Source organism: Equus caballus, chromosome 3 (genome assembly GCF_041296265.1).
Source record: "Equus caballus isolate H_3958 breed thoroughbred chromosome 3, TB-T2T, whole genome shotgun sequence".
Taxonomy (NCBI): domain Eukaryota; kingdom Metazoa; phylum Chordata; class Mammalia; order Perissodactyla; family Equidae; genus Equus; species Equus caballus.
Window position 1 is genome coordinate 44,566,332 of NC_091686.1, and position 16,985 is coordinate 44,583,316.

Genomic DNA, 16,985 nt, shown 5'->3' on the forward strand with positions numbered 1-16,985 from the left:
TTCATATTCTTTGGATAAACACCCAGTAGTACAATAGCTGGGTCATATGGTATTTCTATTTTTAATTTATTCTTGAAAATCTTTTCATGTACCTGTTGGCCATCTTTTTATCTTATTTGGAAAAATGTCTTTTCATATTCTCTGCCCATTTTTTGATCACATTATTCATTTTTTTTATTGTTGAGTTCTATGAGTTTTTTATGTATTTTGAAAATTAACCCCTTGTCGGATATGTGATTGCAAATATTTTCTCCCAGTTGGAGAGTTGTCTTTTCATTTGGTTGATGATTTCCTTTGCTATACAGAAGCTTTTTAGCCTATTGTACTCCCATTTGCTTACTTTTCCTTCTGTTTCCCTTCCTGAGAAAACATGGTAGTCAAAAAGATACTGCTAAGACCAGTGTAAAAGGGCATACTGCCTATGTTTTCCTCTAGGATTTTTATGGCTTCACATCTTACATTCAAGTCTTTAATTCATTTTGAGTTAATTTTTCTGCATAGCGTAAGATAATGGTTTACTTTCATTCTTTTGCACATAGCTGTCCAGTTTTCCCAACACCATTTATTGAAGAGATTTTCCTTTCTGTATTGTATGTTCTTGGCTCCTTTGTCAAAGATTACTGTCCATAGATGGATGGGTTTATTTCTGGCCTCTCAGTTCTGTTCCATTGATCTGTCTGTCTGTTTTTGTGCCAGTACCATGCTATTTTTATTACTATAGCTTTGTAGCATATTTTGAAGTCAGGGAGTGTGATACCTCTAACTTTGCTCTTTTTACTCTGGATTTCTTTGCTATTCAGGGTCTTTTTTTGTTGTTCCATATAAATTTTAGAATTCTTTGTTATATTTCTGTGAAGAACATCATTGGGATTCTGATTGGGATTGTGTTGAATGTGTATATTGCTTTAGGTAATACGGACTTTTTAACTATGCTTATCTTCCAATCCATGAACACAGAATATCTTTTCATTTCTTTATGTCTTCTTCAATTTCTTTCAAAATGTCTTACAGTTTTCAGGATATAGGCCCTTTACCTCCTTGGTTAAATTTATTCCTAGATATTTTATCCCCTTTGGGCCAATGATAAATTGAATTGTATTCTTGAGTTCTCTTTCTGCTAGTTTATAATTGGTGTATACAAATGCAACTGATTTTTGAATGTTGATTTTGTACCCTGCGACTTTACTGTATTTGCTATTTCTAATAGTTTTTTGGTGGATTCTTTAGGGTTTTCTATATCTAAAATCATGTCATCTGCAAATAGTGATAGTTTTACTTCCTCCTTTCCAACTTGGATGCCTGTTATTTCTTTTTCTTGCCCAACTTCTCTGGCTAGAACTTTCAGTACTGTGTTGAATAAGAGTAGTGAGAGTGGGCACTCTTGTGGTGTCCCTGTTCTCAGATGGATGGCTTCTAGTTTTTCATCATTGAGATGATATTGGCTGTGTGTTTGTAATATATGGCCCTTATTATGTTGAGGTACTTTCCTTCTATACCTATTTTTCTGAGTGCTTTTATCATAAATGGATGTTGGGTCTCGTCAGATGCTTTCTCTTCATCTATTGAGATGATCACATGACTTTTATTATTCATTTTGTTAATGGGTTGTATCACACTGATTGGTGTGCAGATGTTGAACCATCGTTGCATCCCTGGAATAAATCCTACTTAATCGTGATGTATGATCCTTTTAATGTGTTGTTGTATTCGATTTGCTAATACTTTGTTGAGGATTTTTGCATCCATGTTCATTGGTGATATTGGCCTGGAATTTTCCTTTTCTGTGTTGTCCTTGTTTGGTTTTGGTATCAGGGTAATGTTGGCCTTGTAAAATGATTTAGGAAGCATCCCGTCCTCTTCAATTTTTCTGAAGAGTTTGAGAAGGATAGGTACTAAATCTTTGAATGTTTGGTTGAATTCACCAGGGAAGCTGTCTGGTCCTGGACTTTTGTTTTTTGGGAGGTTTTGATTACTATTTCAACCTCTTTACTTGTGATAGATCTATCCAGATTCTCTGTTTCTTATTGATTCAGTTTTTGGAGGTTGTATGATTCTAGGAATTGTCCATCTCTTCTAGGTCATCCAATTTTATGGCATATAGCTTTGCATAATATTCTCTTCCAATCCTCTTTTTCTGCTGTGTCTGTTGTAATTTCTCCTCTTTCATTTCTAATTTTATTGATCTGTGTCTTCTCTTTGTCTTAGTGAGTCTGGCTAAGGGTTGTCAATTTTGTTTATCTTCTCAGAGAACAAGCTCTTAGTTTCATTGATTCTTCCTATTGTTTTTCTTAGTCTCTATTTCATTTATTTCTGCTCCGATTTTTATTATTTCCTTCCTTCTGCTGACTTTGGGCTTTGTTTGTTCCTTTTCTACTTCTCTAAGGTATAATGTAAGCTTGTTTATTTGAGATTTTTCTTGTTTGTTGAGGTAGGCCTGTATTGCTATAATTTCCCTCTGAGTATCACTTTTGCTGCATCCCACAACTTTTGGTATATTGTATTTTCATTTTCATTTATCTCCAGGTATTTTTTTACATCACCTTTGATTTCTTCGTTGATCCAATAGTTGTTCAGTAGCATATTGTTTAGTCTCCACATATTTGTGACTTTCCCAACTTGTTTTCTTGTAGTTCATTTCTAGTTTCATAGTTTTGTGGTCAGAAAAGATGCTTGATATGATTTCAATCTTCTTGACTCTTGCTTTCTTTCCCAACATATGATCTGGCTTTGAGAATATTCCATGTGCACTTGAGAAGAGTGTGTGTTCTGTTGTTTTTGGATGGAATTTTCTATATATATATCTATTAAGTCCATCTGGCCTAGTGTTTTATTTAAGGCTGCTGTCTTGTTGTTGACTTTCTGTCTGGGTGATCTATCCATTGATGTAAGTGGGATGTTAAAGTCCCCTACAATTGTTGTGTTGTTGTCAATTTCTCCCCTTAGGTTTGCTAATAGTTGCTTTATATACTTTGATGGTGTTCTTGTGTTATGTGCATATATATGAATAACTGTTATGTCTTCTTGGTGGAATGTCCCTTTTACTATTATATACTGTCAGTTTTTGTCTCTTGTTGTGTTTTTTGTCTTGAAGTCTGTTTTGTTTGATATGAGTATGGCTACAGCTGCTTTCTTTTGGTTGTCATTTTCTTGGAGTATCATCTTCCATCCCTTAACTCTAAGCCTACGTTTATCTTTAGAGCTGAGAGGTGTTTCCTGGAGGCAGCATATTTTTGGGTCTTGTTTTTAAATCCATCCAGCCAGTCTGTGTCTTTTGATTGGTGAATTCATTCCATTTACATTTAGAGTAATTATTGATGCATGAGGGCTTAATACTGTCATTTTATCTTTTGTTTTCTGGTTGTTCTATATTCCCATTGTTTATTTTCCCTTGTATTTCTGTTTCCTACTTCAGTTTGGAGGTTTTTGGTGATTTTTTTCTCAGTTTTCTCTTTATTTATGCTTTATGACTCTGCTCTGATTCTTTATTTTGTGGTTATCATGAGGTTTGTGAAAAAGATCTCATAGATGAGATAGTCCTTTCTCTGATAGCCTCTAATCTCCTTTAGTCTATCTATGTTACATTCTTTTCCTCTTCCCCTTCTATGTTTTTGTAGTCACAAATTATCTTTTTTTTTTGTTGCAAGTTTGTGGCAAACTTGAAGTGCTTGTAGTTATTTTTGATATTTTCCTTTCCCTTTATCCTTTATGTTATAATTAAATGTTTACTAACCTATTCTGATATAGAGCTGCAATTTTCTGATTCTATTTATCTCCTTACTCAAAGCTTTGTAAACCTTTGCCTTTTTGTTTCAGAGGGGAAGACTCCTTTCAAGATTTCTTGTAAGGCAGGTCTAGTGGCGAGGAATTCCCTAAGCTTTTTTTTTTTTCTGGGAAAGCTTTTATTTCTCTGTCATACCCAAAGAATAATTTTCCTGAATGGAGCATTCTTGGCTCATAGCTTTTGTATTTTAGTATTTAGAGTATGTCTTTCCTCTGTCTTGGCCTTTAAAGTTTCTGCTGAGAAATCTTCCAAAAGCCTGATGGGGTTTCTTTGAGGTGATTTTCTTCTTTCTTGCTGCCCTTAATATTCTTTCTTTGTCATTGACTTTTGACAGTTTTAAGATTGTATGTCTTGGAGAAGGTAATTTCGCGTTGACATAATTAGGAGTTCCCTTAGCTTCATGTACTTGTATGTCCAATTCTTTCCCTTTGTTTAGGAAGTTCTCAGCTATTATTTCTTTGAATAAGCTCTCTGCTTCTTTCTCTGCTTCTCCTTCTGGGATACCTATTATCCTTATGTTGCTTTTCCTAATTGAGTTGGATATTTCTCACAGAATTTCTTCATTTTCAAAAAATCTTAGTTTGCTCATCCTCTGCCTGAAACATTTCTAGATTTCTATCTTCAAGTCCACTAATTCTCTCTTCCATTTGGTCTGCTCTATTTTTAATGCTTTCTACTTTACTTTTCATCCCATTAATTGTGTTCTTCATCTGCAGAATTTCTGGGTTTTTTTTTTTTAGAATTTCAATATCTTTGGTGAAGTACTCCTTCCATTCATTAATTTTATTCCTGAGCTCATTGCACTGTCTTTCTGAGTTTTCTTGTAATTCTTTGAGTTTCTTCATGACAGCTATTTTGAATTCTTTACCAATTAGATTGTAATCTTCTGTGACTTCAAGTTTGGTTTCTGGAGAGTTGTCTGTCTCTTTCTATTCTGCCATGTTACTGTAGATCTTCATGGTGCTAGGTGAATTGATCCTCTGCTGGTGCATTTGTGGTAGTAATCACCTTTCTTATTTGGGATGGCTTTTGTTACTCTGCTTCTGAGCTGCTTCTGGTTGTATTTGAGAGCCTGCTCTTTCTATCCTTCATTGCTTCTGCTAGAGGTGTTGTCAGTGCCCACCTTGTTCTGCTTGTGCCTCTAAGGTTGGTGGTGCCTTGCTGCTCATGATGTTTCTGCTGTCTCAGGTATCACCACCAGGGTCACAAGGCTGTGTGCACTTTTGTTGCTTCTGGGGTCACCTTGGTTTTGTGTTCTTCCACTGGTTCTCCATGGGCTTGACTGCTGCCCCATGCACCACCTGTGGCTGCTGCTTCCAGGTTGTCTGGGGGTTCCGGCAGAATCATTGCCAAGGATACTGGATTTACCAAGGTTGCTGTCACTGTTGGGGGCCTGGGGACTTGTATGAAGCCCCTGCTGCTAGTGGAAGCAGTGTTGGGGGTGTCACAACTGTGGCCTGGGTCATCAGTTCTGCTGTGGTTCCTGAAGCCTCTGGTCGCAGGTTCCACCTGCCACCACTGGGGTGGGGTGCAGAGACTAAGCAGAGAGGGGTTGTTGTTGCTGCCTGCTTGTGCAGCCTCTAGTCTGGTGCTAGCTGGTGCTTTATGAAAACTCATGTCAAGGTACTCCTCTGAAGCCAGGAAAATTTGAGTTTTGTACACTGTCCCCACTGTTGAAAAGACTGCACCACTACCAGGGGAAGGTGTTGGGGTGTGCACACTGGGTCCTTTGGGGGATGGACAGAGACCAAGCCACACCTGCTGGTTTTGCTCCTGCAGTGTCCTCCCACAGATGCAGGTGCCAGTGGGAGGATCCACATCCTGGATTGCTGTTGCTTGGGGAGGTAGGGGAACTGTAGCCATAGTTCAACTGCCTTCCAGGGGTCCAATCCAGCCACCTTCAGATGCATAGATGCATGGATCTCTTAGGCATCTGGTTGTGCTGCATAGGGAATCCTCTTTTGGTCAGTGGTTGTCTGATTGCTTGTAACTTAGAGGGGAGTGACAAAGGGAACAACTCACTCTTCCATGATGCAGACATCACTCTGAAAGATAAGGATTTTTGTCTGTTACATTCATGTTGACTCTGGAAACTGGAAGAGTGCCTGGCACACAGGAAACACTCAATAAATATTTGTTGAATAAATAGCATGACTGAATTGTGCTCAAGATTAAAGTCTTTCTAACCTCCACAGATTTAAGAATGACCTTGAAATCTTAACAAAAACCTTAAACTTGACCTTGAAGTCTTATCAAATTGTCTGAACTGCCCCTTTCCCTCCAGCTAATGAGGTCTGAATAAAGCCATACATAATGGCTCAATTTTAGTTCTAATTTTGTGTTCCCTGTGTTATTACATTTTTCCTAACATTAAAACTGGCCACCTTGTGCTACCTATAAGGAGCATTCTTATGAGAGGCTTTGGCAAAAGAATGTGAAGGAGATAGACGCACACATTCCAAAACGAATCTAAATCACTTTCATGGAAGTCCTTGTAGAGTTCAATGGGGTAGTGACAGAAGAGCTCTAATTCTTTAGCACTTCTTAATGGGCTTTCCAACATGGATATTTGAAAACCTTTCCTCCTTGACTATGAGACAAATACAGAAGAAAGATAGGAAGTATATATGGATAGAGGACTTCAATAATCTGTGTTGCTGGAAGGCAGATGAAAATAAACGAATTCTCATTTCATTCTAAACATATGGTAGACCTTTTAAGTGTACCAAATTAACAAGGATAATTGATTAGTTGATTTATCTTTTGTATGTATAATAGGCAAAGGATTCACCATAAATGTCAACAAAGAACGGAAATTAAAGAATTTTAATCCCTATTTAAGATATTTGTAATACATGCTGTCTGGTGTGACAAAGAGGAAGGTATGATGACTTCTAATGAATGATTGCAAACTGTCAAAGTTAGAGTCTCATATAAGTAATGACAAAAATAATCCTTATGTAATTTTGTCAGACTTTAATTTTCCCATGAAATACTGCCGTACTTATACTCATTTTGAGGAGAAAAAGAAATTTATTTCTCTCAGGTAAGAAATGAAAAATGTGGAATACAATGCATATATATGTGTGTGTTTTATTTTGAAAACCGAAGTGTTAAGTGACAAAAGCAATGTAATATATGTTATATTCCAATTAATACAAGATTTTATTAAGTTAAGATTAAGTCCTTATTTTCATTATGAAAGTTGTAACAAAAGTTATATTTCTGTTCTTTCATTACAATTTTTTAATTCCTAGTCTTCTTACTTTTATTTCTTACACTCCACTCATGACTGATCTCTCTCCAGCATGACTTCTGATAATACTGACATTGTCCTCTTTAAACAAAAGTTCGAACAGTAAATAATGTCAGTGACCTTTCGTTGGTGCTCTACCTAGTGACAGGCATTATGCTGGGCACTTTGCACATTTAATCACTCAAAATCTTACAAGGGAGAAATTGCTATCCCCATTTCATCAATGCAAAGCTTGAGATTTGGAAATCACAAATTTAGGAAAGAGATGGTAAAACCAAGAATTAAATCAAATCTCTATAATTCCAAAGCCTGCATTTTTTCCTGTATACAACACTTAATTCCTCAGACTATTTTCTGTATTTTTTTGGAGGAAAGTTATCTCACATATACACGATAACACTTTAATACATGTAAGGAAAGTGTAGGAGAGAATAATATATATTAACTATTTATTGTGTGCAAGCCTATGTTCAATGCTTTCACTATATTATTTCAAAATAGAGAGATGAGTGTCATTATTCCATTTTACAGATGAGAAAATCGAGTTAGAAAGAGGCTAATATAAACAGCTATCAAGGGGTTTAATTTGGATTCACACTCGAATCTGCCTGGCTCCAAATGGCACACTACTTATGCCACATTAAAACTGGCAAAAGTGTGGAATAGCAAATATGCCTACGAAATGAGTATATATCATTTAATTGAATTAAGACTACCTTTGTTCTGGCTCAGAGAGAAGTCATCAAGTCTAAAATATAAGTGAAATTACAATCCTTAGTAATTACTTTTCTAATGCTTTCTCTATAATTGCTAATTCAGTCTTTATTGATATGTAGAAACTGAACATTTTTCTTGAGTTTTATGACAATTCTTGAATATATTCCCAACTCAAATCATTTAAGAATGTGAATTTAACCCAAAAATTTGTAATTAATTGGCCCAATTTACTTTAGACTTAAATTGGAGTTTTTCTCCAAAATGTGTAATACATATATTTATAGAGAAGAATGAAAAAGAAATTTAAGCTGAAAAGTCACCTTAAAGTGAAACTATAAAACATCTTTATGCATGTTGAAAACTTTCTTCTGATACTTCCATTTTTTTCCCCTTTCAAATAGATGAAAGTGTACCATTAAAGTCAGCGACACAGATTCAAAATGGTACCCACTTTAACTGAGTATTTTCAGAGTAGTTGAGACACTGTATCACACAACCATGTAATAAGAGGCCCTGTGTCCCAAGATAATCCTTATGCATGAGAGGGAGAGCTGAAGTTGCTGTGGAGTATTCACACTGGAATTTCTGACTTCTTTGGGATTAAGATCAGATAATTAGAATTCTGCAAACACAGCATTCAGGTTGAATTCCCTTGAAAGCAGAAGTGAATTAGCACTAGCCTCTGAATTTTTCCTATGGACAAAAACAATGAAACTGCCATAGCTCTAACTAATGGTCCTGGCTTTGTCTGGATCCCACACAAACTCCCTTTGCCACCTTCTACACAGTGTCTCACTTCAATCATGCCCTGAACATCTTACTTTCAAGAGAAATGAGTGCAGAGAAAAGGAGAGAAAAACAACCAAGACTTCCCCAAAGGCTGTTTATCATTCCCACAGTTTTCATGAAGTGAGTGAGATAATTTTTTCTGTCCTCAGAATTTTCATTCAGAGACCAAGGATGGGGAGCTTCCTAGTATTTCTGTACTATAGCCAGTTCCAAAAAAATCCTCGTTTCACAAATTTTATGCTTGCACCAAAAATATTTAACAGGAGAAAATTGCTGAATGGATGAAAATGTGACTACCCACAGACTTTGCGATTTTACAGCTTGTTATCTTTAGAGCCTTCAGCATTATTAATGGAAACTCACAGTCCATTTGAACCTATAATTCAAATGCAGTAATCAGTAAAGCTATTTTGTGTTTTAATGTTACAAAACCCAAGACTGGCTCATATGGAGATCATCCATCTTGTTCTGTCACCACACCCTCTTTCTACATGGGACCTTAAAGTGGAAACTTCTCACCTTGGGAATGCTCAGGGAAATACTTCCTCGCCCATAAAAGACTATGTCTCACGTGATGACTACTTTTTGAATGGGCAAATGAGGTTATTGTTGGTTTTTTCCTCTTAAGTTTTAAAGATATATTTGGAATTTTATAAAATAGAAAATGGTATAGGTATATATTTATATCAATGACAGAAGTTGAATCGTTTCCTGAACTATATCCTAGGGTTTTCAAACTGTGACTTTTGATTTCTCCTAAATAAGAGGAGAAAGGGCATCTAGAAATTGTAGAAGTTGTGACAGAACCCAAAAATATTTTAAGATACATATTAATGTACTACTATAGTATTTTACATATAAAATAAAATTTCCACTAAGTCTTGACTTGACATATTATCCAAGACCTGGACTTCATGTCTGGCTCTTAGAATGCCACAAGTTTAGATGCAGAAAGGATGCTTTTCCCTGAGCTACTCACCTAAATATTGGGAAATGCCATGATTACAAGCCAGACCTTCTGAGTTTTGTTCAAGCTTGGGTTTTCTTCCAATGCAAAGGCTTATCTTTCTGTTAGATGCAGAGTAAACTGTTGATAAGTGACATGTTTGACTATTTTTGTTCCTGGAACCCTTCTGCTCTTTTGAATTTTGAATAGTCCTTACTTCCTACATGTTCTCCTCTCCCAGAAAGAGAATAAGCAGGAATCAATTCTTATACATCACTCAGCCAAAGGGTCAAATTGCCACTATTCAAAGCCATTAGAGACATCATCCATAATTCTAACCTTAAGAATGGGAGTTCCATGCCAATTAAATATGGTCTGCTAACCAGGTAGCCTAAGGCACATAGATGAAAGAGAGTAATAAGCCACAGGCATATCAGGGAACTAATCATAGGACACAGGACGGGGAGATGACAAGAGGGAGGCTTCTAGTTATGGCAACCAGTTTGATTTGTTAGATGTGCTAGTTTGGATTTAGAAACAAGAATGAAGGAAAAATACTTCAGATCTCAGTAATGGCTCACTTGGTCTCCTTCCTCCAGGACTGCCACCTCTGAAAACTGGCTCCCTTTACACGTGCAGGCTCAGTTCCACCCCAACCTCGGTGACCAATTCTTTTTATTGACAAACCAGTTGGTAGATCTTTCCAGTTTACATGGAGAAATATAATAGCTACACATTATCCAACTGTGCACTCTCTCTGGTTGGAAAGGCTGTTTGTGAAATAAAGTTAAGATCAGAAGATTGTGAATTGAACACCATATCACAGTAAAAGTAATTACATGATTAATTAAAAGATAATCACAATTCATCTATAAAGCGATTATTATTAAATGCTTCTGGTATTTAATATGGAAAATATATTTAATTGTAAAAGACAGGAAAGTTCATAGGATCAGAGACCACCAGCTTGTTAAAGGAATGTTGGTGAGATCTTCTGCATGGAGACTGAGGGTGTTAAAGAACTATCTGGATTATTAAAAGGTCTCATAAGAAGATTCTTTTCTATCTGAAGAGAAGCTGACTCTCCTGGGAGAAGACTTGTCATCAGGGGGAGGAAGGCAGAGTCAGCCTTGGCTTCTTTCTGTTTGCTAGGAGTGTCCCACAGTGAAGTAAATTTTCACAAGGTGAAGACCTAGCTTAGGCAACTGAATTTCAGAAGACACAATTTATGGCTATTCCTTTATTAAAATGTGAATTACATCTAACTTTATGATATTTCGCTAGTGAATGCTTTACTTTTGCAGGCTTTTCATTTCACATTTGTTTATAGGGTAAGTATTTTCCATATCCTTTTGTTTGTTTGTTTGTTTTGTTTTTCAGGAAGATTAGTCCTGAGCTAACATCTGCCACCAATCCTCCTCTTTTTGCTGAGGAAGGCTGGCCCTGAGCTAACATCCGTTCCCATCTTCCTCTACTTTATATGTGGGATGCCTGCCACAGCATGGCTTGATAAGTAGCCAGGTCCACACCCCGGATCCAAACTAGTAAACCCGGAGCCACTGGAGCAGAACGTGCGAACTTAACTGCTGCGCCACTCGGCCAGCCCTCCATATCCTTTTTAAAAGTTATTTTTTATCTTTTCCATTGCAGTAACAATAACATTATATAAATTTCTTATAACATTATACAATTTCTTATAACATTACATAAATTTCAAGTGTACATCGTTACATTTTGATTTCTGTGTAGAGTACATCATGTTCACCATCCAAAGACTAATCACAATCCATCACTACGCACATGTGCCCTATCACCCCTGTTGTCCTCCCCTCTTCCCCTCTGGTAACCACGAATCTAATTTCTGTATCTATTTGTTTGTTTGTCGTCGTTTTTATCTTCCACCTATGAGTGAAATCATATGGCATTTGACTTTCTCTGTCTGACTTATTTCACTTAACGTAATACCCTCAAGGTCCAACCTTGGTGTCACAAATGGCAATATTTCATCTTTTTATATGGTTGAGTAGTATTCCATTGTGTATATACACCACATCTTCTTTATCCATTTGTCCCTCGATAGGCACTTAGGTTGCTTCTGAGTCTTGTCTATTGTGAATAATGCTGCAATGAAGATAGGGGTGCATGTATCTTTATGCATTTGTGTTTTCAAGTTCTTTGGATAAATACCCAGCAGTGGGATAGCTGGATTATATGGTAGTTCTATTCTTAATTTTCTTAGGACACTCCACACTGCTTTCCATAGTGGCTGCACCAGTTTGCCCTCCCACCAGCAGTGTATGAGAGCTCCCTTCTCCCCACATCCTCTCCAGCACTTGTTGTTTCCTATCTTGTTAATTATAGCCATTCTAACTGGAGTGAGGTGATATCTCATTGTAGTTTTGATTTCCATTTCCCTGATAACTAATGATGTTGAGCATCTTTTCATGTGCCTGTTGACTATCTGTATATCTTCTTTGGTGAAATATCATTTTAGATCTTTGGCCTGCTTTTTAATTGGGTTGCTAGTTTTTTTTGTTGTTGCTATGTATGAGTTCTTTATGTATTTTGGATATTAACCTCTTATCAGGTATATGGTTTGCAAATATCCTCTCCCAATTGTTAGGTTGTCTTTTCATTGTGTTGATGGTTTCCTTTGCTGTGCAGATTTTTAGTTTGATGTAATCCCATTTCTTTATTTTTTCTATTGTTTCCCTTGCCCAGTCAGACACGGTACTTGAAAATATGCTGCTCAGACCGATGTCAAAAAACGGACTGTTTATGTTTTCTACTAGAAGTTTTATGGTTTCAGATCTTATAGTCAAATCTTTAATCTTTCCTTTTGAATTTTAATTCTAAATGCACATTTAATTATAGCTCTATTTGTGTTGTCTTTCAAAGAGTTCTAAAAAGTTTATGAATATAATCTGATCTGCATTTCTCTTGCCTCCAATAACCTTGCAGTCACAAGGTCATTCTGACTTCTTTCAGAGTGGAAGATGGAGAATGAAGAGTCAGATTAGATCCCAGACTCACTTCTTATCCAAAGGCCGTGGATTCCAACACATTTCAGTTTGGGAGTGAGGGTGCTCTTTATCACCATATGAGTTTGTTTCAAAGTTATGCTTAGTATTCTTTTGTCCTTAAATAATATCTAAAAATTTACTTCTAGAATTCAAACCTGAGAGAATATGGAAGACAATCACTTCTTAAGCAAGATGACAGTGAACGAGAACTGTTAGCAGTTTATAAACTGAAGAATTTACCTATAACAGCGTTTTTTTTTTTTTTACCATGATTACATTTCCAGTCCTGGATTTATTCCTAATTTGTTATTCTTCCCATTTGCATCCTGGGACAAATATCCAAGGTTGAGGTGATTTCTATCAATAAGAAAAGCAAACTCCCAGAACCCCAGGTTAATCACTAATTTTCGCAAGAGGCAGCTCCTTTGGGCTATGATGTCATGTAGCTGGTGAGGAAAGTGAAAAACTGCTTCTCTCATTTACAAAGAGTGAGAAGTTTAGCCATCCACAGACCAATGGTAAGTGACACAATGCTTTCTCAAGTCTTTTGACCCTGAAAGTGGTTATGCTTTCAATCCTTATTTTCTTATTCTGTTTGTATTCTGTCCCTGTACAGACCACAAACGATCAGTGTAAAGTTAGGAATTCCCTTTCACAATTTCCTTCCAGATTTTTCCTGTAAGCCAAGTATTATTTTTTCTATTTCTTTCCCATTTTCATTACAATAAATAGAAAATTCTAAAGTCTCCTCATTACTAGACAATAATTTGGATTATATGCCCAATATTGCAAGATCAAGACCGTCATCTTTATACATGAAGGGAAGGAGATTATTCTTATTATGCTATTATTAGTTAAACATTTAGCAATTAAAATTTCACCCTAGAAAAGAAGATAATTATTACGATAGAAAAATTCATATTTCTGTGCTACTACCAGGAAGCTATTTGCAGTGATAAACATTCTATTACGGTTTCTCTTTGCTTACAGTAGAGAGCTTCCAGGTATTTTTGAATGGGAGACATAGATGTTTTCCCTCTAGCCCGTTACCATTGCTATCCGGAGAGGATAATACCTCATAAAGAAAATTAGGTGGGTGGTTGCTATGGCTGAAGGACCCATCTGTCAGCCCATGGGCAAGAATGGAGCTGAATTTAACCTTTAGTTTCCAAGGTTAGAGATAGATTAGATAAATGGGGAACAGTGACTCCTCCCATATCCTGTTCATGGAATGTAGGAAATGACTAAAATAGGGACCAAAGGAAATTTACTGCTCAAACATATCAAGGATTAGATTCCGCAGTACTTAAAAAAAATTCCCAAACTCTATTGTAAGGAAGAATTCTATTTCCAAGGGTGGATTATGTGATTTTGGAGTTGCTGAAAAACAATTTTATTTTCCAATTTGTATTTGTCACTGAGTAAACATAGAATCATATTTATTCAATGGAAACCTGCTATTTGGTTTTCTCAGAGTAAATAGAATTATTAAAATGCTGCTGACTCATTCCCCTGGCTCCTAGGTAATTTGCTGCTTGCAGTCAATAAAAATACACCTCTCCTAACACTGACTTCAACATTTTGCCAAAGATTGGTGTTATTTTAGATTATAAATAGAGGAAGTATAGATATGATTTCTGTAGCTATTCACATACCCGGAATGTCATATTTCTTTAAACACACATACTTGCTGTACTTTTTTTACAATAATGGTAAAGGAGGAATAATGGAGAATATAGTAAATTAATTTCTAAATGTGCAAATCTATGAACTTGAAGCCCTTCTTGCACGTTCATAAGTCCACATGGCTCTTATGGGCACCAAAGTCCAGTTAATGTCAAAGCAACGATGCACACATTTTGCCACATGCAGAACTGAAGGAGGACCAGCTTCTTTATCCCTCACTCACAAGCTGCTCTGTGATCAGGGGACTTGACCTTGCCTTTACTTCAGGAGCCACAGAGCGGGCAGCGGTTCCACTCTCAGAGCTTGTTTCCTTATACTGATCTATAAGTAGTCCTGCTACAGAAACACAGAAAAATTCGAACCCCATCCCTATTTTAAAAAAGATCAAATGGTGATTGTTATCATTTTTAGGATTCCCTATATTCCTCTCCTCCCATATTATCATGGCTGCTCTTCTGTGAATTGACCCACCTCCCTCAGTTATTTTTATTTTCAGCAGAAGCCAGTGAGCAGTGTATGGGGCAAGAGGTGACTGATAAATCATAATGGATGAAAAAAGTCACGTTTGTTCTTAGTTACTTCTTATTTATTCTTAGCAATGGAGAAAGACAGATGGAAGCCCTCTCTGAAGGATGGCGATGAGGTACGGAGACTGGATTTCTCTATCTGGTTTCTCCACTTTCGCACTCTGCAGTCCTGACATGCAAAAAGGGCAAGGGGATGCCGTTTAATGGGTTATAAGCAAAAGCAGTCACATCAGATTTACTCATGCTTGGAAATGAAAATAAATTTTACGAGAACCCCTTACCTTCCTGTCATGTTTCACTCACAGTTTGTACAGGCGAGGCGCGAGAGTGTGGTGACCGAGTCCGTCTGCCAGCTGTGTAATCTCCACAGGGGAGTGAGAGAATTATAGACGTGGGTGTTTCCTTTACTCATTTATCAGAATGCTGCTACAGGGGGATGTTGAGGAATAGATTTACCCTGGTTGCCGATCCAGTGCAGAGCTATGATGCTACCACGGCTTCTCCACTCTAACTCTTCACGGCCACTGCCTGGGTGGAGAGCGCTCACGAGGACCACAGCAAATCCTGGAACTGCTACATTCTCTCTCATTGATGGACCAGGGCACCTCTTTTTAGTAGGTATGAAATTCAAAATTACACCACTCAGGAATTCAAACTTCACCACTTGTCTCTCTCTAGGCTTTCTCTATTGTTCTTGTTCTCTCTCCCCCCGCTCTGCTCTCCTATCTGATAACTTTTTCTGAACGAGGCTGTGTTGTTCTGATTCTGGAGTACTGGTCAGCAGTGGCAATGGGGCATGCCATTTGTTTTAAGAATCCTTTGCAGCCACTAAGAAAACTTGGCAGAAATTCACTGAGGCTCCACTCACTCACTGAGGATTCACTGGGGCTACAAATTAAAAATATATTCACATTACAAATCCACAGGAATAGAAATAGAAATACCAACAATCACAATCACATGAAAAGATGTTCTATCTCATTCATAATAAGATGGCAATTAGAACAATGTGATACAATTTTTCACCATTCAGACAGGAAAAGATTAAATACGCAACATTACCCAGTATTGGAGTGGATGGGGAAATGTATACGGGCACATTCCTTTCAGGTGACAATCTGGCACCATCTGTCAAAACTTAAAGTGCACACACTCTTGTGTTGGGGAAAGTCATCAAGAAGACGTGGCCGTTCTTTTAACCCGCGAGCCGGACCTGGGCAATTGGAGGCTCCCAACCCCCTCCCCTATCTTTGGACTGTGTGCCCTGCTTGCCTTCCCAGCGGCAACTCGCAGAAGCTGACCGAGGATACACCCTTGAGATGGTAAAGTGGTGCCGAGACGACCTGGACTGGGTTCGCGACTGAATCTGGTTAAGGTCTCGTGTGTACGTGACTGACCCCGGGGAAGGCCTCCGTAACAACTTTTAAGATTCTGGTGGGCAGGTGGGGAAAACTCCCTGTCTTGTGGCTGCCTGACACAAGCGTCGTAAGTTCCCTTGCTTATTAAACCTGCCACCTACCAATATGGAGTGGTCTTTTTTTGGTCTCTCCCTGCCCTTCACTGAGAGGGGCTGGTTTCAGATTACACCTTAAAAGCTCTGAAGCATGTTGTGTGGCAGTATCTGGTAACCAACAGTTGTATTTCTAAGGACTTTTTCCTATGGATCTATTAATTCAAGCATGTTTAAAGCAACATTTTTATATTGTATTAACATATAAATATATGCATTTTCATATTGCATTTTTCAAATTGGGGAAAACTTTTTGTCCATCAGCAAGAGACTAGTTAGATAAATTAAGGCATAACCACTCCATAGATTTTATGACAGATTTTAATGTAATCGATCTATAGTTTTCATTATGGAAAAATGCCAAAGCATAATAAGTGAAAACAAGATATACATACACATAACAAGAGTTATATAAACACAAGAAAATGTTCACAGTAGTTGCCTCTGGGGAGTGAGAATGAAGACCTGGAACACTTGGTTTTCTAAATAAAGAAAATTAGAATGGAGGAAATAGTAATTTTTTTTCTTATAGTCACACCTGGTTGTCTGCATTTTCTTTTCTTTTTAAAGAAATTTGTTTTGGAATTGAATAACTATCACAAAAATTTCTTTATGCTAATAAACTCATGATTATAATTTACACAATATTTTCATACTAGGCTTTTCTTGTGACCATAAGAAATAATGAAAAGTGTGCCCAGCAAAAGCTCCAGGCTGGGCAGGGAGGCTCCTGGGGACGATGGCTTTGAT

General features: G+C 37.2%; 1 protein-coding gene across 1 annotated transcript; it reads right to left on the reverse strand.

The window, feature by feature from the left end:
* Window positions 1–4,507: 4,507 nt before the first annotated feature.
* Window positions 4,508–15,084, reverse strand: LOC138923433 (uncharacterized). The gene is made up of 2 exons (XM_070262192.1): window positions 15,007–15,084; window positions 4,508–5,826 (listed from the first exon to the last, which is right to left on the reverse strand). The coding sequence occupies exon 2, from the start codon at window positions 5,642–5,644 to the stop codon at window positions 4,985–4,987; it is 660 nt and encodes a 219-aa protein (XP_070118293.1). The 5' UTR covers window positions 5,645–5,826; window positions 15,007–15,084; the 3' UTR covers window positions 4,508–4,984.
* Between the last annotated feature and the right edge of the window lie 1,901 nt (window positions 15,085–16,985).

Bases quoted from the DNA above. Each gene is read 5' to 3' on its own strand.
- LOC138923433 (XM_070262192.1), bottom strand. From the start codon at position 5,644: ATGGCTACAGTTCCCCTACCTCCCCAAGCAACAGCAATCCAGGATGTG.